This window comes from Bufo gargarizans, chromosome 1, assembly GCF_014858855.1.
Source record: "Bufo gargarizans isolate SCDJY-AF-19 chromosome 1, ASM1485885v1, whole genome shotgun sequence".
In the NCBI taxonomy this organism is placed as follows: domain Eukaryota; kingdom Metazoa; phylum Chordata; class Amphibia; order Anura; family Bufonidae; genus Bufo; species Bufo gargarizans.
The window spans coordinates 521,058,171-521,081,925 of NC_058080.1; the positions used below are offsets into that span (position 1 = coordinate 521,058,171).

The 23,755-nt window shown below is 44.4% G+C and overlaps 1 protein-coding gene across 2 annotated transcripts in view; it reads left to right on the top strand.

The window, feature by feature from the left end:
* Positions 1-23,755, top strand: part of ASPHD2 (aspartate beta-hydroxylase domain containing 2) — an 85,331-nt gene that overhangs the window by 2,272 nt on the left and 59,304 nt on the right. For both annotated transcript variants that reach the window (XM_044275385.1, XM_044275384.1), the window contains exon 2: positions 20,776-21,911. In XM_044275385.1, the coding sequence (XP_044131320.1) occupies positions 20,960-21,911 (952 nt within the window). In that variant the 5' untranslated portion in view covers positions 20,776-20,959. The remainder of the gene's footprint in view (positions 1-20,775; positions 21,912-23,755) is intronic.

Genomic DNA, 23,755 nt, shown 5'->3' on the forward strand with positions numbered 1-23,755 from the left:
CCAATGTGTATGGGGACCTCCTGACTCATCCCCGAAAGATGATGTTGGAGGAGAGACGGATCGGGGACACATTTACTAAAGGACTTGAGCCTATTTTAGTCAATAGTCACAAGTCCCTTTTTTAAAATATTGTTGCATGGCCGCTTTTCCTGTGTGTTCGCCAGTTGGCTGGGACAGGGGTGTGTCAGTGAACTTGCCAGCACGGCCTCCAACGTTTACGTCTGGAAACAGGGGCTGGCGTTGTTTTTTTGCCAGATGCAAGGACTGTCATAGAGAAGCCTAATTTAATGAATCTTAGGGCAGCGCGAGAGGGGAAACTAATACCAGCATAAAAAGGCGGTCTTAGTGAATGTGCCCCACCATCTTTTAGCAGCTCGTGAATAGTAGGTAAACTAAGGATCCTCTGGGCGCTGTTTATTACACCCAATAGTTGCAGATGACTATGGTAAGGCGGGCATCATGTCTTTCTGATCCTCTGTGACAATACTTCACCTCTGCCTGGCATTTGGACTGTAAGATGAGGGACCTGTATGCTTTTATCCTGCAAACAAAATCGTTGTAGGTCATATATATTTTTCTGCAATGTAGATGTCAAATCCAGACAGTATGAACTAGGGCACAGATTCCCATTGAAGACAATGGAAGGCGGAAAGAGTGGTCTTCACGCAGATTTCAACACAGAATATACGCTAAATCATATGTTGAAAATCAGCCACCAAACATGACTTTATAGTCCAAAAATATGGAAAATTAATTATGTATTCAAAGGGGAATAGAAGGAAATTATGTATAGAAGAAGGATTATTTGAGAGAAGAGATGAACACGCCAATTTTTCAGTTGGACTAACATTAGCTGATGCCACTGGTCCACAAACATCGAATTGAGACATAACTTGGAGCATGAGGTGGCCTGAGGCCAGGCAGATGACTCCTTAGCCACCAGTTTAGGTCTGCTTCATGACCATCACGTTATTAGAATTGTCTTCTACACATCTGCACCTGAAAACTGAAGTCATTTTATGACATTGATGTCATTAGTCTTGACTAGTGATGAGACGGGAGAGAAGAAAAGCTAGCGTAAAACCATCGAAAATTCTAGCGTCTCATTACTCATGGGGTAATCTCCACCCAGGCTCATCAGCTTCAGAAGCAAGGGGTCATGTAGTGGCTAGGGAGGCTTTGCAGGGGATGTAGATCTAGTTGGGGAGGGGAGATGCCAATATGTTTGTATGTTCATAGGTCCCATTTTTATCTCAAGGTGACAAGCCAATGTTGGAAGTAATTAAAGAGTTCATGACTAAACAGTAAAAATGCTTCACTGCATTGCTGACTCTCACAGATTGTGACCTCTACCGAACAGGATATTAATTAATATTAAGTCAAGCAGGGACGGGAATTTACCGTACAGATGGCTAATCATACACAAGTAAATGGCTGGTGCAGATGGATTGTGGATGTGATTTAGCATTCATTTTTTAGGACTTGTGCACATGGTCATGGAGCCTGTATGGCGGTGCACGTAGGGAGCCATAAAGAGTCCAAGGGGCCACCAAGTCCTCGACGTGAATGAAGTGGTCCATGGCTCCATTCACTTCTATAAAGATTCCAAGGGGCCACCAAGTCCTCGACGTGAATGAAGTGGTCCATGGCTCCATTCACTTCTATAAAGATTCCAAGGGGCCACCAAGTCCTCAACGTGAATGGACTGGTCCACTGCTCCATTCACTTCTATAAAGGTGTCAAGGTGTCACCAAGTCCTCGATTTAAATGGACAGGTCCACTGCTCCATTCACTTCTATCATGTAGACAGTGCTCCTTCAGTCCCATGAATGGAGCGGTTGACTAACATGCACATTACTGAGGATGAACCCTTGTTCTTGGGCTTGCAGGAGGTCCCAACACTCAAGAGGTCCCTGCAATCAGATATGTATTACCTATCCTGTGGGTAGATGATGATTGGCAGCTGTTTTTACATGATCCATCTGTTCTGATCCATTTTGTTCCTCCTGCCATTGACTTATTAGGGGTCTGTCAGGTTTCCATTTTCTTCAACTACCTAAAAATGACTCTGCACTGTTCTCCATGCAGAAGCAACAGAGATGGTCATTTACAAAAGCTTTACTGCAGGTTTTTGGCACAAATGACCTTTTGTGCAGATGTTTTTTTTTTTTTTTTTTTTTGTACACCACTTTCTTAGCAGAAAAGGTGGGCATTGTCTGAGATGGGGAAAACCCCTTTAAGAGAGATTTTGCACTTTTCAGTAATATATGTCATTTTGGAGAAAATTACTGGCCTACATTCGGGGCGCCACCATCAGTGCGGCAGTTTTTTGCTCCGTGCCCGTCTGCTTTGTAGTAAACGCGGATGGCGGTGCCAGGAGCAGAGGAGGTCTGCTGCATGTTCAGGCATTAAATATTTGTAGTCCCAGCAGCTGGTCCTGAGTGGGAGGATAACAGAAGCAGCTTTTCTCTTCACTGGCGTATCCTGCCAGTACCACACTATTGGAATAAAGCAAGCCTGTATGCGACAGCACAAACATCCCCTATCGTAGAGGCTCTAATTAAATGTCTGCTATAGAAATGATTTCCGGAATATATTTACAGACTGAAAGCGAATGACATCATCAGCCAGAATTTTTTTAAAGACTTTGGGGGGAGGTTGCCTCATCACGTACCGACGGCCTTATCTTTTCTATTATTATTTCTCTGTTGATGTAGTTGCCATTATTGAGGTATTTTACGAATGAAAGGGCATCTTTCAGCAGGATCAACCCTATTAAACCAGATATAATGCCTGATAGGGCTGCCCCATTTGATTCAAATCATCTCCCCCCCCCCCCCCCTCCATTTTGAAGTAATCTGTGTTTTAAATAGTATGCGGATTAGGCCATAAAGGCGTGATCCGAGATGCGCTGCGATCTTGTGCGGCCGGTTTCACATGCCGCACATCGGGCACGTGAGTCCAGTCTGGGGTTAGAACCTGCAGCACACGCGTGAGTTTTAATCTCTTTCATGTGCTTTGCGAGAGAATCAGACTCTCGCTTACGCTGCAGTTTGTAATCCCAGGCTGGAAGTGGCAGCCACATGGGAATCGCTGCGCATCTCGGAATTACCTTACCGGGCCAGCGCTGCACTCCCCAGTCTAAATAGTTTGCGGGTACGTCTGGGATCACGTACTGTACATTTGGAGCGTGATCCGGGTCCAGCTACAACCCCCATGGTTGCACATGTGCGGTCAGGCAGTCTCTGGCACTGTAAGCAGTCAGCACATGAGCCACCCGAGTAAACAGCCCATTTAGGCCCCCACTCAGTGACTTACAAATGATGTCTCCTCTGAACAGAGTTGTTCTTTCCTTTATCTACAACTTCTTCTTTCTGCATAACTGAACCAACAGAACACCGGTATTTAGTATTATTGCCTCCTTTTATGCCCCAACTTAGTAATCCTCCCCATTAGGCCCCAGTAGATATAATGCCCCCCCCCCCCCAGTAGTGCCCTATGTACATATGATGCCCTTCAGTTGTGCCTACTTCGCATTTAACGGCCCCCAGTAATGGCCCTCTTTATTACTTATGTATTTTAAGCACTTATATATCGCTGCTATATTCCGCAGCTCTTTACAGACATTAGCATCACATATAATGTGCTTCATATATAATGCCCTCCCCCAGTAGTGGCCTCTTTATATATAATGCCCTCCCAGTAGTGGCCTCTTTACATATAGTGCCCCCAGTACTGCCTCCTTACATATAGTGCCCCCCCCCCCCCAGTAGTGGCCTCTTTACATATAGTGCCCCCCCCCCAGTAGTGGCCTCTTTACATATAGTGCCCCCCCCCCCAGTAGTGGCCTCTTTAAATATAGTGCCCCCCCCCCCAGTAGTGGCCTCTTTACATATAGTGCCCCCCCCCCCCCCCCCCCAGTAGTGGTCTCTTTACATATAGTGCCCCCCCCAGTAGTGCCTCAGGCCTATCGGCCTACAGCCTGTGAGGCTAAACAACGGGGCACAGGAGCCAACAGTTCCTGTCCCCGCCATTCAACATCGGCACTCCCCGCGGACCAGTACCAGATGATTTGCGGCCCGGTGGTTGGGGACCGCTGCTTTAGAGGACATGTCACCTCTCCTGAAATGTCTCAGCAAATATTTATATTTTTCATGAAATAAAATGTTTGAAATCACTCTATTTAGACCTCTGCGTTGTGACCTTTCTCTGTTATTACTCCTGAATATTTAGAAATGGAATGACAGTTAGGTGTCCACATGGCCAGTTGGAGGTGTGTCCCTGTATAGGCTGACACTATCCATTCAGTGCTGCCAGTGTCGGATTGTACAGGTACACCCCCAACTGGTAACCCCCATCTGGACCTTCTCTACAAACTGCTACTAATTTATTCATAACTTCTAGCAGGAATAATAAAGGAATGGTACATCATAGGATCATAAGAATATGTTCCAGAATAGTTTTTACTTGAGGACTGCAAGTAGTTACCAAAACAGACAAGTCAGAGATGTCGGGTCCTCTTTAAATGGCCATTAGGGTACTTTCACATCTGCGTTTTTGCTGGATCAGCCAAAACGCTTCCGTTACTGATAATAATAATAATACAACCGTCTGCATCTGTCAATGTGGGACGGATCCGTTTTCTTTTGTGTCAGAGAAAACTGATCTGGAACCATTGACTTACATTGTGAGTCATGACGGAGCCGTCTTAAAAACTCTGCTTGCAGCAGCATGGGAACGCAAACGGAATAAAATGCATTCTGGTGCACTCTGTTAGAATTTGTTCAGTTTTGTCCCTATTGACAATGAGTGGGAACAAAACTGAAGCGTTTTCCTCCGGTATTTAGATCCTCTGACTGATCTCAAAACCGGAAAGGAAAGGCGCGGATGTGAAAGTAGCCTTAGGCCAAATGCACACGATAAGGATTGCATGAGGAATTCCGCACAAAATCTGCACTGTAGGCCATGTATATTGTAATTTGAGGATTTTGACCTACGGTGCTGATTTTAAAGTCCGCAGCATGTCAATTTATTTTCACTTCAATGGGGAGAGTAAAATCCGCATGCGGAAAATCTGCATCAAATCCGCACAAATTGACGCGAATTGTCTGCATGTAAATCCATAACGTGTGCATTTCCCCTTATAGTGGAAGGGCAGGCTCTGAAATCAGGAATCCGATAACAGGATAAGGTTCTTCCAACAGGAATACCGCCTCATTGTAGCGGTATTATAGATGGTGTATATCCTATGCAGTCGGGAAGCTGTTAATGGTTGGTGTTTGTCATTTTGTCACCTCCTTGGCCCTGTGAGCCTGTCCCTTCAGCTAGAAGAAATTTCCTTCCTTTATTAAGAACTAGAAATAACCTTTCAATATCTTGTGCCAGCGGCTCCGCTCCGCATTTCCATGATCCCCTCCAGCACAAGACGGGTTAATTAAACCTAAAATCTCTCCTTGTGGAAATGAATTGGAATTTGCCAGGAGTGGGAGATGATTTATCTCCTGACCCTGATCTCTCTATCTCTGCAGTATCTGTACACGGTAAATACAGCCGCCTGCATTGAAATCTCTATCCGGTCGAGGGCAGTACCGCAGGTGAGCTCCAGCTGTACAGAGCTCTCTGATGGTTTGCTGCAATGTATCAGTCCTGGCTGAGAACATTGCCCCTCAGCAGAGTTAGGCTACTCTCACATCTGCGCTTTCCCTTTCCGCTATTGAGATCCGTCATAGGTTCTCAATACCGGAGGAAAACGCTTCCGTTTTGTCCCCATTCGTTGTCAATGGAGACAAAACTGAACTGAAGGGAATGGAGTGCACGAGAATGCGTTCCGTTTGGTTGTGTCCCCATAGCGGACAGAATAAAGCTGCAAGCACCGTTTTCTGTCCGCGATGTGGTGCGGAGCAAGACGCATCCGTCATGACTCACAATGTAAGTCAATGGGGATGAATCAGTTTTCTCGGACACAATAGAAAACCGATCCGTCCCCCATTGACTTACAATTGTTTTCATGACGGATCCGTCTTGGCTATGTTAAAGATAATACAACCGGATCCGTTCATAACGGATGTAGGCAGTTGTATTATTGTGACGGAAGCGTTTTGGCTGATCCATGACAGATCCAGCAAAAACGCTGGTGTGAAAGTAGCCTTTGAATGTAAGCATGAATGCCCTCGTTCGCTGACAGCAAACGCAGCAAGACCGTAACATTTCAAGGCCCAGATTTACTAATGTATCTGCCAAAAATTTGTAGCACAATTTGGCGCCTCTGGCCGAAATCTTCAGCTTGCATGCTATGTGTGCCTCTGCTCGTATCCGGAGAAGAGAGAGATGTTTCCTAGCTGGGGTGATGGCAAGTTTCCAGTGGTGACTCTGGCGTTGCTGTGAGACACCCCTGTGACTCCAGGTACCTCATCTACGTAAGATTTATTTCAGCAAAATGGCACTGCTGGGAAACGTAGCGGGGACATCATTCATTTCAGTCCAATGTGCCCTGCAGAGCCATTCTATTAGTTTCACATGCTGACAAGTTAATCCTAAAGAGAGCTGTACATGCTGCGCTGATACAGTGGCCCAGCTCGCTGTGGGGCCCTGGCACTCACTAATGGTCAGAGCCAGGAGAGCAACGGAACCAGCAGCTGACCTCCCCGTGGTTTCCCACTCTTGTCCCCCATCTTTTCTTTCTTCTATCTGTACATAGATTCATAGCTGGCTGGAGATATGTGCGGAAAACATGTTTTTTGAAAAATCACCCAGCCCTACTTGAAATCCATTTAAAGGGAACCTGTCAGCATGATATTGGCCTCCAAACCACCTGCAATACTTTACCAGTCAGATCATGTTATCCTCGATGGTGTCATTACAGTAGATTCTTTTGTCTTAAAAAAAGCATCAAAAATTATCTTTGTTCACTTCTCCTGATGTATGCTAATCAGCTGGTTGGAAGTCAAGGAGGCTGGCACCTTTTTGCCTGAAGTCAAGGTCGCTACGCCAAAGTCCTTCTCCTGCCCCTTCTCCTTTGATTGACGTTCCATAATACAGGCAAGGAGAGGCCAGGACATTGCTTGTGTTAGGAAGAAGAGAGAGGTCTTGGGTGCAACTACCTTGAATTTAAACGCTGATGAATAAAGATGAATTTCACTGCATTCAGGATACCATTGGAAACAACATGGGCTGTTAAAGCTTGGAGGCCAATTTTTGCCGGCAGGTTCCCTTTAAAGAGCATCTGTGGGGGAGAGTGTGGCAGATGCAGAAAGAGCAGAGCCTTTAGGTGTAACTGTAACGCCCCCGATGCTCCTAGAGGCTCATTTGCATATATTAAAACTTTATTTTTCTCAGTAATGCGGACACATATATGAACATGGAACCAACATAGATGCCTCCAGCTGCCAAGTGCACATGTAACAGGTCAGCCAGTTTCATAGGGACAAATCTGCTGACAGGTGCTGTGACGAATACTACACCTCGTGCCCACTTGACGTCGCCTACGTCGAGCTCATGAGACGCGGTATAGTCACAGGTCACCAAAAACATGACGTTACCCCCTTCAGAGGAGCAGGTAAGGTCAGCTTGGTGCAATTTACACATACACCTGCTGTCCACGCGGGCACAGATAGGCAACAAGCTGAGAGCCTTTTCACTGCCGCAGTGAAAACAGAGCTGTCTCAGCCCGGGTATCTGCCACCAGCTTCTCGTTTGATATAAGCCCGGTCCGCTAACGGGATTATATAGGGTGTGAAACCAACCCGCGGTATCTTATAACTAGGCGAAAACACGGACGTGGGGATTCGTGATCGAGATACAAGACAGCACAAAATTAAATTATAAATAACTCAATATACACAGAGAATATATACAGTGGTCTGAGGTTAAAGATACAGGTTATGTAGGTACAACAGGGTAAAAGTCAGTTATCGGGTAAGAGCCGTGATCTCCGCTAGTTCCTGGGTCCCCCTAAACACATTACACGATGTGACCCTTCTTCAGAGAAATACACCGCCCGCTGGCTTGCATGGGCTTATGACCTGTAGCCGGCTGATCCCCCCCCCCTCCCCGCCTATGGGTAGGGTCCACCCCTCCTTCTCTAGTGCTGGGAGCAAATGACCCATAAAACACCTTAGGGCTCATAGCCCCAGACTAGAATGTCGCAGGAAGATGGTTCCGGGCCCAATTGATCCTCCTGGGTTCCGGCTACAACTAGAGTCGAAACATGATACCGTTTTTTGGTTTCTGTGGGGAGATATGGCTATCTCCTTTCCCTGTCATCCCCCCATCAAACAAAGACCATGGGCACGCACATCGTGGCCACCGGGACACAAATATGTATTCGGTTTGTGCCTGCGATTCATAATTCGTTATGAAATGTAGGTGCCAACATGTCTGGAAGGTATCATTGATCCTGGAAAGGGCTGATACCCCCTGCTGGGGTTTTTCCTGCAGGACGGGCTGTCTGACTGGAGGTGTGAAATGTAAATAAATGTGGCCTGCTATGAGTTCTCTGCCATATGGCTGGGGCTTTAAAGCGCAGGGCCCTCCTGTGGAGTTCACTACCTCTGCTATCTGTCAGCAAATGGTGTGTGTGTGTGAGGACATGGCTGATAGTAAATATTAATCCATATTCCTCACAGGTGCCCTTTAAGTCCTTGTATTGAGGTTCACCTGTGAATTGTGGGTGGTCAACTCCCTATGACAGCATTGCATTATGACCTGGCCTAACTGCTGTTTGCTATTTGGAGAATGAAAGTGGTACAGTTAGATGGGTTTAGTCTGGTAAGGTGGTCTAGACATCCAGAACCAGGACTTTCCACCCCCCTCAGCCCACAGTGAGCCCTGCTGACAGCCATCCTGTGCCTATTTAAATGGAACCGGTCATCAACTTTATACTGACTCACTGAGGGCAGCATAAACTATGACAGAAATGTGTGTCACTCATAAGCTAAAAGTCAGTGGTTGCTGAGAACCAGCGTCATAATCATTGCAGCCCAGGCCTTGAGAAGAGTCAAATCTACTTAAGAGTCATGGTTATTCCTAATCTCCTGCTCTCTCACCCATCTGCTGATGATTGGCAGTTCTCTACTAGAGAGAAAGGGAGAAAACTAGGTAGAAGCCTGTCAGTCATCAGCAGGTGGTCAGGAGAGCAGGAATGTATTAATAACCAGGACTCTTCTCAGGTGGCCGGGACTCTTTTCCAGGCCCAGTCTGCAACGTTTGTTATGTTGGTTCTCGGCAACCACTTACTTTTAACTTTATAAATGACAGACCGCTGAAATCAACTCACCTGTCTCTACTGCATACTGCCGTTAGTACGGGTTCCCTTTAATACCCAGGCATGAAGCAAACATGGCTTCACCTTCTCTCTTTGCAAATGCAAAAGAAAGCTGTAGAGCAGTGACGTGGTGTTTGTTGTAACATCCTCCTGAATAATTTACCGGCAAATTACACGCTGCCTTGGGGAAACATTGATCGGAGGCGTAGTCTGGGTACATGGATGAGTGGATTTGTATGAAAGGTGAGTAATTGTGGGGGGTTTCTGCAAAATCTGTGTCTTAGGCGGCTGAACCATTGATGGCTCGTCTATGCTGAAAAATGTGTGTGATTTGTAAGCGGTGGCAACTGGGACCACGGGAAAATATATGGCGTAAAACCCAAGAGAAGACATAACTTATTGTGTAAGTCTTAGAGACACAGCTAGATAAGACCTTAAGAATCACTTACAGAGCAACTCGCGTTATCCTTATCATTCATCCTTTTACATTTCACATTTTGCTATCGTCAGATTGTAATTTCTTGACACATTCTGTAGAAAAAAAAAAGATATAAATCTGGAAAGCATCTGTTATTGAGTCTTCAAAGACTATATACATACGCCTGCTACATGTTCTTCACCTTGTCTCGCTTGCTTAGATCCAGCTGCCTGACTTTTTATGCAATATGAGGCATTTTTCCTCGCCGTTTCCACCACATTTTCCCTAAGGACTTATTCAGAGGACGTATCCATTTTTCCGGCCCGCCAAACATGGATACCGGGTGTTTTGCGGAATGGAACGGCCAGACCTATGATAGAAATGCCTTTTCGTGTCCGCAATTTTAGACACTTATAGGATATGTCCTATCTTTTCTTTTGCAGGGCCGCAGAACGGAGGTAATGAATGGGTCTGCATCTGTTCCAGAATTTTTTTGGAACGGATGCGGACACAAACATACGATCGTCTGTATGAGCCCTTGGGGTCTATTCACACGTCTGTAGGATGGGTCCGCATCCGTTCTGCAAATTGCGCAACGGGTGCGGACCCATTCATTCTCTATGGGGCAGGAATGGATGCGGACAGCACACAGTGTGCTGTCCGCATTTCCGGAGCGCGCCCCAGATCTTTTGGTCCACGGCTCCGCAATTGCGGACAAGAATAGGCAGTTCTATGGGGTGTCGGCCGGGTATATTGCGGATCCGCAATACACTATGGACGTTTGAATGGACCCTTAGTGTGAGAATGGAGAGGCCGTCTATTGTGCAGCAGACAGAACCTACTGTGGCCTCCTGCCCAAACCATCCATATAATAATTCATCATTGAAGCAGCCTCTCCCGTCCCAGGCCTCTGAAGACTCTGCGCAGTTGCACTGTATACATGACACTACAATTGTGTGTTAACTAAAGTGGTGCCCATAATAGATGTAGAGAAGTTTACTCCAAGAACAATACTGAAGACCTATCCTCAGGATAGGTCGTAAATATCTGATCGATGGGGGTCTGACTCACGCCATGGCTTCCTCAGACCATACCAAGCACAGCACCATACATTGGATAGCGGCTGTGCTTCATATTGTAGTCCAGGCCCAATCTCTTGTCGGGGAGTTGTCCACGATTTTGATATTCATGACCTATACTCAGGATAGGGCTTGTCGGCCCCTTGCAGCTATGACTGTTGCGACCAGTATAGTTAGTGGTTTCTCAAAGGGGATGGCGAGTATGCACAGAACTTCTAAACCTCTCCTCGAGGTTTCACTCTATAGAAATCTGAAAGCAACAAAATATCGAGTCCCGCAGTCACTGAACAGGCCAAAAGGTTTTCAACAGCAGCCATTGTGGAGTCTGCATTTCCATTGTAATGTGTATCTTATTATCACAAGTATCTTCTATTTACGGTAATTACCATGTAGAGAGCATGGCTTCTGCTGAGGAAGGCACGAGTTGTATAACCCAGCAGGAATGGTGAGATAAAAGTAACTGTCATATCACGTAATACGCAGCAGGATTAATGGTCGTATAGTTAGGGCGCTCTGCAAGAGTCCGCAAAACCTTTTTTTTTATGCGGAAAGGAACAGCTTGGCCATAATAGAACAGTCATATCCTTGACCGTTATGCTGACAATAATAGGACAAGTTCTAGTTTTTGGCAGAACAGACATACGGAAATGGAATGCACACGGAGTAACTTTTTTTTTTTTTTTATTGAAATTAATCAACGTTTATGTGCATGAGCCCTGAAAAGGGTGTTCCCAAGGTAAAATTTCGCAAAGGTGATGCCCCACAAGTCTTTGTACCAGCATGTGATCGCTCCAGCCAGTCGCTTAAAGAGGTTGTTTGGTATTGTTTTAATAACACTCAGAATAGCGTTAAATAAGTCTTGCTCCCCTTACCGATTTCCCCCTGGGAATTCTAGTGGCTTTTGCCGGTCTCCTGGTTCCACTCAACACAAGGAATGTGACTGCTCAGCCTATGACTGGCCCTAGTGGTCAGGGGTGAACTTGGCATTTCTTGGGCCCCAAACAAATTTATGTCTGGAGGCCCTAGTCTGCACTCTGGTCATGAAGCTACATAACAAATATCATATGTCATGGAGCTTCATGAACAGAGTGCGAATAATGTAGTACATGTCACTTGCAGTCCTATGTAAAAGCACATTGCCAATGATAACGCTTTGAGTACAGATAGTGTAGTAGATGTTACCTGCAGTCCTATGTAACACAACAGACAACACAGTACTATCAGGGTCAAGGTGATCACTCATGCATTGACTGAGGGAGAAAGGCAATATGAGGCCCACAGCCCCTTAGTCCAAATACTCATCAGGCTTCGTGCCCATACGCAGGGTACAATCTCTTAGTTGTTCAGAGCCATAGTAAACCGTTCATATACAGTTCTCTCCATAATTATTCATACCCCCTGGCAAATTTTGACTTAAAGTTACTTTATTTAACCAGCAAGTAATTTTTTGACGGGAAATGACAGGTAATAAGACTATTTACAAGAGGCATTGTTGTGGGGAAAAAAAAAATTCTCAGCTTTTATTTACATTTGAGCAAAAAGTGTCCAGTCCAAAATTATGCATACCCTTCTCAATAATCAATAGAAAAGCCTTTATTGGCTATTACAGCAATCAAACGCTTCCTATAATTGCAGACCAGCTTTTTGCATGTCTCCACAGGTATTTCTGCCCATTCATCTTTAGCAATGAGCTCCAAATCTTTCAGGTTGGAGGGTCTTCTTGCCATCACCCTGATCTTTAGCTCCCTCTACAGATTCTCAATTGGATTCAAGTCTGGACTCTGGCTGGGCCACTCCAGAACGTTAATGTTGTCTTCTAACCATTTCTTCACCACTTTTGCTGTGTGTTTTGGGTCATTGTCATTGCTGAAATGTCCACTGGTGCCCAAGGCCATGGCTCATGTATTGCTCTTTTTTTCCATGGTGCCGTTTACTGTGATTAGGTTCCCTGGTCCATTGGCTGAAAAACACCCCCAAAGCATTAGGTTCCCACCACCATGTTTGACAGTGGGGATGGTGTTCTTTGGGTTGAAGGCTTCTCCTTTTTTACGCCAAATGAAGGAAACATCATTGTGACCAAACAATTACATTTTTGTTTCATCTGACCGTAACACAGAAGACCAGAAGTCTTCTTCTTTGTCCAGATGAGCTTTTGCAAAGGCCAAGCAAGCTTTTATGTGCCTTATCTGGAGAAGTGCCGTCCTCCTTGGTCTGCATACATGAAACCCAGCAGTGTGCAGTGTCCGTTGGATTGTCTGCCTTGAGACATTGCCACCAGCAGAGCCCAGATTCACCAGGATGGCCTTGGTGGTGATCCTTGGATTCTTTTTCACCTCTCTAACTGTCCTCCTGGCCAGCACAAGTGTCACTTTGGCTTCCGACCACATCCTCTGAGATTTTTCCACAGTGTGGAACATCTTGTATTATTATTATTATTTCTATTTTTATTTTTTTTTGCTCAAATGTAAATAAAAGCTGAGAAATGTATTTTTTTTTTTTTTCCACAATAATGCCTCTTGTACATCGTCTTATTATCTTTTGGGAGACACCTGTCATTTCCCGTCAAAAAATTTACTTGCTGGTTGAATAAAAGTAACTTTAAGTCAAAATTTGCCAGGGGTATGAATAATTATGGGCAGCACTGTACTTCTGTGGGGCATTACCTGTGGATTTCGATACAACGAAAAGTGTTGGGATACTTGATACCACGCCCCAATTTTTTTTTAATTATCCACAGAAATGCTTGCTAGGGACACTTATTAATGTGAGACACATGGCGCTACCAAAGTAATAACACCATGTGTCTCACATTAATAATAAGTGACCCCATCATTTATCTCACAAAATGGCAACATTGGGTCAAGCTAACTCCAGTGGCAGATGGAACTGTGGCCACTACACATTGGTTTCACTGGGGCTGGCATGTGATGGCATCCTAGCCAGTCGAGCCGCAAATGGGGCCATCCTGGGTGACTATGCAAAAGAAGGGCACCACCCTATATAATGTGTGTGTGTGTGTGTGGCTTGCACTGTACATTCACACAATTTCATTTAACAGAGAAATGGTGTAAATAGCGCATTTCGAAATCCCTTTATTAAACAAATCTGGAAACAGCTGTAAAGTTATGGCCACTAGGTGTCTCTTTGTAACAGAAACTCAGAAGGCAGCTGAGAGGAAGTGGGGTCGTGTCAGAGCCAGCTGAGATCCTGAGCTTGATAAAAGAACTGCTTCTAAACATCACAGGAGCGTCCTGCTGGTCTGTAATTGTGATTTATACCTTCTTATCAGCTTTTTGGGCTTTCTAGAAGAAAACAGACATAGTGTATGGTAAAGGAATTGAGGTCACTGCATACACTACTGGCTGAAGGGATGCACTCACTGCTTCTGAGAGATATGCATTTAGCTGTGCAGCTGAAACATGGAATAATATGGCTGAAAGCTCCTTCACAGTTATGATTGTACAAAGAAGCACGGCCATTATGCAAGCTTTTTTGAAAACTCAGGTAGGCTTTAAAATTCTCTTTTAGAGATGTCAAGATCCTGTAAGTTTTTCCTTTAACTGCCTAACGCAGATCTGCGGTCCGGAGGCGGCAGTTCTGCGCTCAACGACGCATATACGCGTCATCTCGCGAGAGCCGTGATTTCCTGTGAACGCGCGCACACAGGCGCGTGCGTTCACAGGATCGGAAGGTAAGAGACAGGATATCCAGCCTGCCAGCGGCGATCGTTCGCTGGCAGGCTGGAGATGCAATTTTTTTAATTTATTTTTTAACCCCTAACAGGTATATTAGACGCTGTTTTGATAACAGCGTCTAATATACCTGCTACCTGGTCCTCTGGTGGTCCCTTTTGCTTTGATCGACCACCAGAGGACACGGGTAGCTCAGTAAAGTACCACAAAACACCACTACACTACACCCCCCCCTGTCACTTATTAACCCCTTATGAACCCATGATCACCCCATATAGACTCCCTGATCACCCCGCTGTCATTGATCACCCCCCTGTAAGGCTCCATTCAGACGTCCGTATGATTTTTACGGATCCACAGATACATGGATCGGATCCGCAAAACACATACGGACGTCTGAATGGAGCCTTACAGGGGGGTGATCAATGACAGGGGGGTGATCATCCATATAGACTCCCTGATCACCCCCCTGTCATTGATCACCCCCCTGTAAGGCTCCATTTAGACATTTTTTTGGGCACAAGTTAGTGGAAATAGATATTTTATTTTTCTTACAAAGTCTCATATTCCACTAACTTGTGTCAAAAAATAAAATCTCACATGAACTCACCATACCCCTCACGGAATCCAAATGCGTAAATTTTTTTAGACATTTATATTCCAGACTTCACGCTTTTGGGCCCCTAAAATGCCAGGGCAGTATAAATACCCCACATGTGACCCCATTTCGGAAAGAAGACACTCCAAGGTATTCCGTGAGGGGCATATTGAGTCCATGAAAGATTGAAATTTTTGTCCCAAGTTAGCGGAAAGGGAGACTTTGTGAGAAAATACAAAAAAAAAAATTCCGCTAACTTGTGCCAAAAAAAATAAATTTTATGAACTCGCCATGCCCCTCATTGAATACCTTGGGGTGTCTTCTTTCCAAAATGGGGTCACATGTGGGGTATTTATACTGCCCTGGCATTTTATGGGCCCGAAAGAGTGAGAAGAAGTCTGGGATCCAAATGTCTAAAAATGCCCTCCTAAAAGGAATTTGGGCCGCTTTGCGCATCTAGGCTGCAGAAAAGTGTCACACATCTGGTATCGCCGTACTCAGGAGAAGTTGGGCAATGTGTTTTGGGGTGTCATTTTACATATACCCATGCTGGGTGAGATAAATATCTTGGTCAAATGCCAACTTTGTATAAAAAAAATAGGAAAAGTTGTCTTTTGCCAAGATATTTTTCTCACCCAGCATGGGTATATGTAAAATGACACCCCAAAACACATTACCCAACTTCTCCTGAGTACGGCGATACCAGATGTGTGACACTTTTTTGCAGCCTAGGTGGGCAAAGGGGCACACATTCCAAAGAGCACCTTTCGGATTTCACCGGTCATTTTTTACAGATTTTGATTTCAAACTACTTCTCATGCATCTGGGCCCCTAAAATGCCAGGGCAGTATAACTACCCCACAAGTGACCCCATTTTGGAAAGAAGACACCGCAAGGTATTTTGTGATGGGCATAGCGAGTTCATGGAAGTTTTTATTTTTTGTCACAAGTTGGTGGAATATGAGACTTTGTAAGAAAAAAAAAGAAAAAAAATCATAATTTTCCGCTAACTTGTGACAAAAAATAAAAAGTTCTATGAACTCACTTTGCCCATCAGTGAATACCTTAGGGTGTCTACTTTCCGAAATGGGGTCATTTGTGGGGGTTTTCTACTATCTGGGCATTGTAGAACCTCAGGAAACATGACAGGTGCTCAGAAAGTCAGAGCTGCTTCAAAAAGCGGAAATTCACATTTTTGTACCATAGTTTGTAAACGCTATAACTTTTACCCAAACCATTTTTTTTTTTTTACCCAAACATTTTTTTTTTTTATCAAAGACATGTAGAACAATAAATTTAGCGAAAAATTTATATATGGATGTCGTTTTTTTTTTTGCAAAATTTTACAACTGAATGAAATGAATAAAAGCTCTATTAGTGAGAAGAAAAGGAAGTCAAATTCATTTGGGTGGTAAGTTGCATGACCGAGCAATAAACGGTGAAAGTAGTGTAGTGCAGAAGTGTAAAAAGTGGCCTGGTCATTAAGGGTGTTTCAGCTAGCGGGGGTTGAAGTGGTTAAATATGCAGCCTTTTATTTAAACAACTAATTCTTGTGAAATGATGTCGCTCAAAATTCTATTTATTTTAGGGCCCCGACCAGGAGAGGGAATGTAGTGTATGCCAAGAGATGTGGAATGGGGCACTTAATGTGGCATCCGACCAACAATTAAGTGAACAGCAAGCTGTCTAGTGTAACTCTGTGTCAAGAACAGAAATAAGCTCCTGACTGCTCTGTTGGAGAGCACCATTTCGAGTGTCCGCAGCTGTGCAGCTCTAATATCAGTGCAGCATATTGTTACCTGAATTCCTTTAAACACTGGGTGTCCGCTGGAAGAAGGCCAGCATGTAGGTTTTTTGTGAAGCTTCTTTGTGCAACTGCAACAGTGCCTCATGACTGGAGTTCTGAATGAACACCATGTGACCACACTGGCCTGGGCCCCTCTCCTTTCATTCTTATGACTGTAAGTGCCCTTGTGCCCCTAGCACAACCGCATCCTGTCACTATTCTGCAGTGTTGTAACATTACCAGCAATCGGCCCTCTGGGGCCAGGTGACCGCCCAAACCATCCATATAATAATCACTCATTGAAGCAGCCGTCCCAGGCCTCTGCGGACTTGCGCAGTACACATGACGCACACAATGTCTGTGATGTTATAGCGTCATATGCAGTGTGTGAGGTGGGCGCAGCAGCCCAGGCTGATGGATAAGGGGACCACCGCCTGGAATAGCTGTCAGGACAGCCCACCAGCTAATTGCGACCTCTTTTAGGCTACATTCACACGGCTGTTAAACTGCAGAGTAGTCCATGTATAGGGGCTGTCTGTCCATGAAAATGGACAAAACCGGACGTGTCCTATTTTGTGATGGCCGTTTTATTCACAAGTTGTTAGAAAACGGCCATGTGAATAGCCCCGTAGACTGCAATGGTTTTGAGAACAACTGTGTGACGTGTTGATGTACCCTAAAACTGTACAAACCATGAATTAGAAACTAAGGAAATACTAAAGAGTGATGAAAGTGGGAAGGAGTATGTATAACATTTCGGTAATCTATGTCTATAGAGTATCTGTATCCATAAACTCGGGCACGTTCATGAGGCCACATCACTGTGGGTTTGTCCATCACATGTGTCTTTTCTGTATATCAATCTGAGGCATAGGCGGCATGCACAAGGTAGAGCGTTGTGTGTACAGATCCACTGGCACATCTGTACTAGGGAGTCCATTTTCCGACGTATGCGGCAACTGTATTACCCAGAATGACAGAAATATTCTCCCATTGTATGAAATCTTAGCCTTGCAGGGACACGGTATAACCACCTAGACCAGTGATGGCTAACGTTGGCACTCCAGCTGTGGTGAAACTACGACTCCCAGCATGCTCCATTTATTTCTACAGAGTTCTAAGAGCAGCCAAGCAAGGGGGGCATCTTAGGAGTTGTAGTTTTACCACAGCTGGAGTGCCAAGGTTAGCCATCACTGACCTAGACCATGGGTAGGCAACCTCTGGCACTCCAGGCTTATGTGATACTACAGCTCCCAGCATGCACACTTGCTCTGCTCTTCTCATAACTACCATAGAAATGAATGGAGCATGCTGGGAATTGTAGTTCCACAACAGCTAGAGTGCTGAAGGTTTCTGACCTAGACAGTGGTGGGTGCACGATTGGACAACTTTGAGCTTGAGTTTAGGCGTAATACAGCTTATGTTCACATAAGGGACATAGAAGGGAATTTATAATCGTTAGTGTTTTTTTGTGTCCATTTTAAATCATTCTTTGGGCTTTGATTATGAAGTGGGGCTCAGTTTTATTAAATTTGGTGCAAGTGAAATGTGGTTTAGAGCCACTGTCCGTGAGGGGGTTTCCAGGGTTGGAGATGTGGCTTTTTGCGACTTTTTAAAAAGTCACACATGATAAATGAGACCTAAACCTGTTCTAATCTCTAATCCCAGTCAACTTTTCAGTCCACTTTTGAAAATTGCGACGTTCATTAAAATTTCACCAAAAAATGCTGCATGCTTGTCTATCTGTTTGTATTCCGTTCTTGTTTTGGGGTATATGCTGGCACAGTTTGGAGGTGGTTACAGCGTGCTACTTGAGATATAGATGTCAGTTTCTGCTAAACAATTGCTTGTTAATAATGCAATGTGTGGTAATTGCCATGCATACAAATGCCTGGGAGGCTTGTTTTGCATGGTAATCTCAATATAAATCTCCACTGTACAATTAAGAAGGCAGGCCTAATACATCCTGCAGCATTTTTGTAGGATACATAATTAGACGCCTTTTATAACATATGAATCAACTTTTCAGAAATTTGAATTATTTGCTTTGAAGTACTGAATCTTTGCACTGCGCTTCCTATTCCGATATTGCTCAAATGTTTCATATGTTTATTGTACGGTGAATAAAAATTATGGGGGTCATTTATTCTACTGAAATACTCCAAAATTAGGCGTATTTCAGGCACAGATGGTGGCGCAATGGTTAGATGCCCCGCTATCTGCGACTTCGCCAGGTCTCAAATTGTGGGCGGGGGAAGGTGACGGGCCAGCAGGCCCATCTCGTTTACCATTTTCTACGCCTGTTTTAGGACAGAAGCTGTCTTACATTTAGAACAGGCGCTGGATGTGTGAAAGTTATGGAGAGGCCCGCGCCTCTTCATAACTTCTGCGGATTGTCCACAAGCTATGGGGAAAATGGGGGGCATATCGCTAGGATATGCCCTCATTGTCTTATACTTACCGTCCAACCGCCGGGACCTGCACCAATATCGAGAACGGATCCCCAAAAGTGTTGGAGGGCTCACTGCGCATGTGCAGCCGCCCTCCATTCATTTTCTATGGGGCCACCGAAAGCGCTGGCTCGGCTATTGCCATCGGGCCCATAGAAGTGACCGGTCATGCACGGTGCGCTCCCATTCATTTCTGTGGAGAGCGCGCTTGGTGGTGGCCAGACCGGAGTCCTCCAGCCACCACCTTGCGGGGTTCCGTTCCCGATATAGTAGCAGGTCCCAGTGGTGGGACCCTCACCTATAAGACAATGGGGGCATATCCTAGCAATATGCCCCCATTGTCTGTGATGAGACAACCCCTTTAAAGCGCCAGTCTTAATAAATGTGTCCCGATGTTTAAAAAGGGCTCATATTGGTGTCCAAAAAAAGGCATACTCTCCTCACCAGTGCCCTGCCATTTCTCTTCTCTGCGTGCCAGTCTCGGCAGACAGGAAATATATATATATATATATATATATATATATATATATATATATATATATATATATATATATATATATATATATATATATATATATATATTCACGCTCCTGATCTCCCTCTGTCCCTGTTTTGATGCTGCCCTGGTCCCCCAGCTGCTCTCAGCTTCTCTTTATCCTTCTGGGCGTGTAGGAAATATATTTATTTTTATTATTTAAATATATTTTTGTATTTTTTTTTTTTTTTCTTCTACACCATTGTGAGCCTGACCAAAACAAATTTTTATTCGCTAGACTGCCTGTTTTACTACATGATTTTGTTTTTCCTATATGTTATGAGGTTATTGAATATTTGAAAGTTGGTTCACCATAGATGTAAAGATGTCTTTGCAATATAGGGGGAAGAACAAATCTGTGCTTTACATTTCTTGTGGTTTTCTGGATCTCTGCTTGCAGTCATTCACTGTGGACCTTCCTTGTCTACTTCCATTGTCACATAATGTACGCACAGGTGCAGAACGGGCTACAGTTGTCAAGTCATTGGGTCAGTACATGACATGTTGGGTTTTGATCCACTGGAGTTAAACAAGAAAGGTTCCATTGAATGATTGAGCAGAGATCTGGAAATCCATGAGGAAGTAAATCCAAAAAATATACTGGGAAATTCTACAAAAAATGTTTACTTGGCCCTCTAGTTTTGTGCATGTCCATTGAATAATAGTAAAGGAGAAGCTATGACTGTAGCAGATTATAATAGCCAAGAAAAAGTGTTCTGACCAATTTCCATTAGTTAAAATTTTTATTAGTAAAGTTCACATAATGATTATTAGTTAAGAACCATAAACATCGTTGGCTCCCAATCAATGATCATTGCATCTATGGCCAGCTTTACAAAGGGCTTTGTAATACAATGGATAACATTATGGCACTGTGTTTACCAAGAGGTCTTCGGTTTGACGGCAAATTGAAATTTTTATTTGTGTCTTTCTGTTTTTATGTTCTTCCTAACAGATCTAGAAAACCGGTGGCCCTCTTCAGAATGACCTCTCCTCAGTGGATAGGAGTAAAGCCGGTAATGACCCATTGCTACGTCCTATACAAAACCAGACCCCGGAAGTCTGTATGGTCCCATATGTTTCTATGCTCCTCTGAATGTCAGCACCAAACCTATCGTAGCTACTAATACTCTGCTTAGATGTCTAAAGAGAACAGGCAGGATCATGTTGTGTTGTTCACCAATTCATCCATATTAACCCGCATGGTGTGGGCCCCTCCTAGAACTTCCAGTCCTTGTTGCATTGCATCGTCTTACAAACCAGACAGCACCTGGACAAAAATGTCTACAGAGTGGTTGACTGACTGGACCTGTTTGCTGAAAGGACTTCGTGACCTGATTGCTGGTTGCATCCAGGCTGTGCGTGACTGCAATACCTTCGCACTAACCACCGTTATCTGCCTCCTGCTCCTGTTTGCATGGTATTGTTACCGAGTTGGCAAGGACCAACCCCGTTCTCCCTTTGCCACTGTGAATTTGCTCATCCAGAGTTCAGATGCCAAAGGCTTGCAGAACGGGTTTGCTTATTGCCACTCACGTGAGTGTGTACGCTGTACGCATAATGATGGACTGAACCAAAAACTCTATCACAATCTGCAGGAATATGCTAAAAGGTACTCCTGGTCCGGCATGGGCAGAATTCACAAAGGCATCCGTGAACAAGGTCGTTATCTAAACGACAGGCCATCCATACAAAAGCCAGAGGTTTTCTTCCTTCCCGATTTACCCACCATGCCGTATTTTTCACGGGATGCTCAAAAGCATGACGTGGAACTGCTAGAACAGAACTTTGCCGCCATTCTTAGTGAATTTGAAGTCATCTACAAAGCCTTTTCAAACTGCAACTTGCCTCAAGGGTGGAAAATAAATAGTACTCCTACTGGGGAGTGGTATACCTTTTATCTAGTCAACCAAGGTGTGTGTATTCCTGCCAATTGCAAGAAATGCCCACGGACGTATCGTTTGCTTGGAAGCCTCCGTACCTTCATTGGCAACAATGTGTTTGGGAATGCTTGTATATCTGTGCTTACTCCGGGGACTGTCATCACAGAGCACTATGGTCCCACCAACATCAGGATAAGATGCCATCTTGGTATGTATTTCTTTTTATTAAGTATTGAACTGCTGTAGCTCAGTAATGTGTTGGTTTTCACACTTGTTTTTACACCATGGCTAAATTTACTGTGAGACATGAAATGGATTACCCTCTGAAAGGGGTATTCCGGTTGTTAGACCTCATCTCCTAGCCACAGGATAGGAAATGACTAATTCATTGTTGGGGGTCCTATCGCTGGTACCATCACGGGAATGGGGGCCCCTTACCCCGTGCAGCCCCCCTGAGATGAGTGAAGAAGCCGGTCAGGCATGCGTGCGGCCGCTCTTCATTTCTATGGGAATTCGGGAGATAGTTGAGTGCTGTCCTTAGCTATCTCCAGAACTCCCATGGAAATTAAAGGAGCGACCATGCACAAGCGCCATCGTCCACTCTGTTCATTTCAAGGGGGCAGTTGGGCATAAGGGGCCTGCGTTCTCGTGATGGTGGTGGCCCCAGTGGTAGGACCCCCACCGTTCTAATAGTTGTCCCCTATCCTGTGGCTAGGAGATAACTCCTAACAACCGGAATACCCCTTTATCTACCTGTAAATCATCTTTCTAGAAAACGGGTTTGAATAATTGGTAATAAATGTATGCTTTATGGCTCTCTGACGTGGGCTGAGGATTGGGACAATTCTCGGGGATGCTCATTTCCAATAATTGGTCCCTATAAATGTGCCACTGATCACCATCATTTGTCGAGCGATCACATCTTCTGTGCATCACTCAAAATCCTCAGCACATCACCCTGTACAGGGATGTGTTGCTGGCAAACAATCAATCTGTAATGATCGTTCAGCCCCATACAGCAGAGATCATTGCCGCATGTAAATGCAGATAACAGGAAGGCAATGATGGCACCAAACTTTTATGGGAACATTCTTTCCCATTCACCGCCCTCTCGCTTGGCTTGTGTAAGAGGACCTGTAGATGCAGATATAGTTCTTACCTATTATGTCAGGTTAGAGAGAGGAACAGAAAACGAGAGATAATATTTTCTTCAGACAGATAGCTTTGTAGAAGAGCTGTGTCAGGAGTAATGAGGCACATCGAAACACTAATCTAGTAGGCACTAGTGTAACCAAGAGCTTGAAGGTTATTTGTCTTTAGGCAGAAGATGTATTAATGGTATAAAAAAGTTAAGTATTCAATTAGTTCCTTTTGTAAAATATTGTACTGTACCATACGGCCAGCATACACATCGACAGGTAAGTGTGCAGTACATTACAAAGCTGTGGTGTGGTTTACCTTTAGAATGCATTATCTTGAGTTCCATACTATGAAAGAAGTATAAAAAAGATGAAGCTTTTAGAATATGAAGTAAGGGATCAAGGGAAAATCAGCCTCCACACACTTCTTGCCCAGGGGTACAAAAGATTGAGCGACTGACTGCTTCTGTGAGATTTGGTTTGGGTTTTAGGTGGCACATTCAAGTGCTTTGTTATCAAAGAGGAACCATGTATTTTTTTATTTATTTATTTATTTATTTTAGAACCCGGAATGGCCAAAATGGATCACATTACTACTTAGAGTCACTGTACTTTCACACAATTTCATTTACTAGAGAATGGTGTAACTAGCAAATTTCTCAATTATTTCATTAAAAAAATATACCTGCATCCATCTGATAAGAAGCTTCGAAGTCATGGCCACTAGGGGTCTCTCTCCCACCTAAGTTGCAGTCCACTGCCAGTTCTCGGGCAAGTTTTGTCCCTGGTAATTTAGAAGATCGCTGAGAGGCAGTGGGGGGGTGTCAGCGGTAGCTGAAATCCTGAGTCTGATAAAACAACTCCTTCTACACTGCTTCTGAACATCACAGGAGGCCTCCTGAGTGTCTAAGTG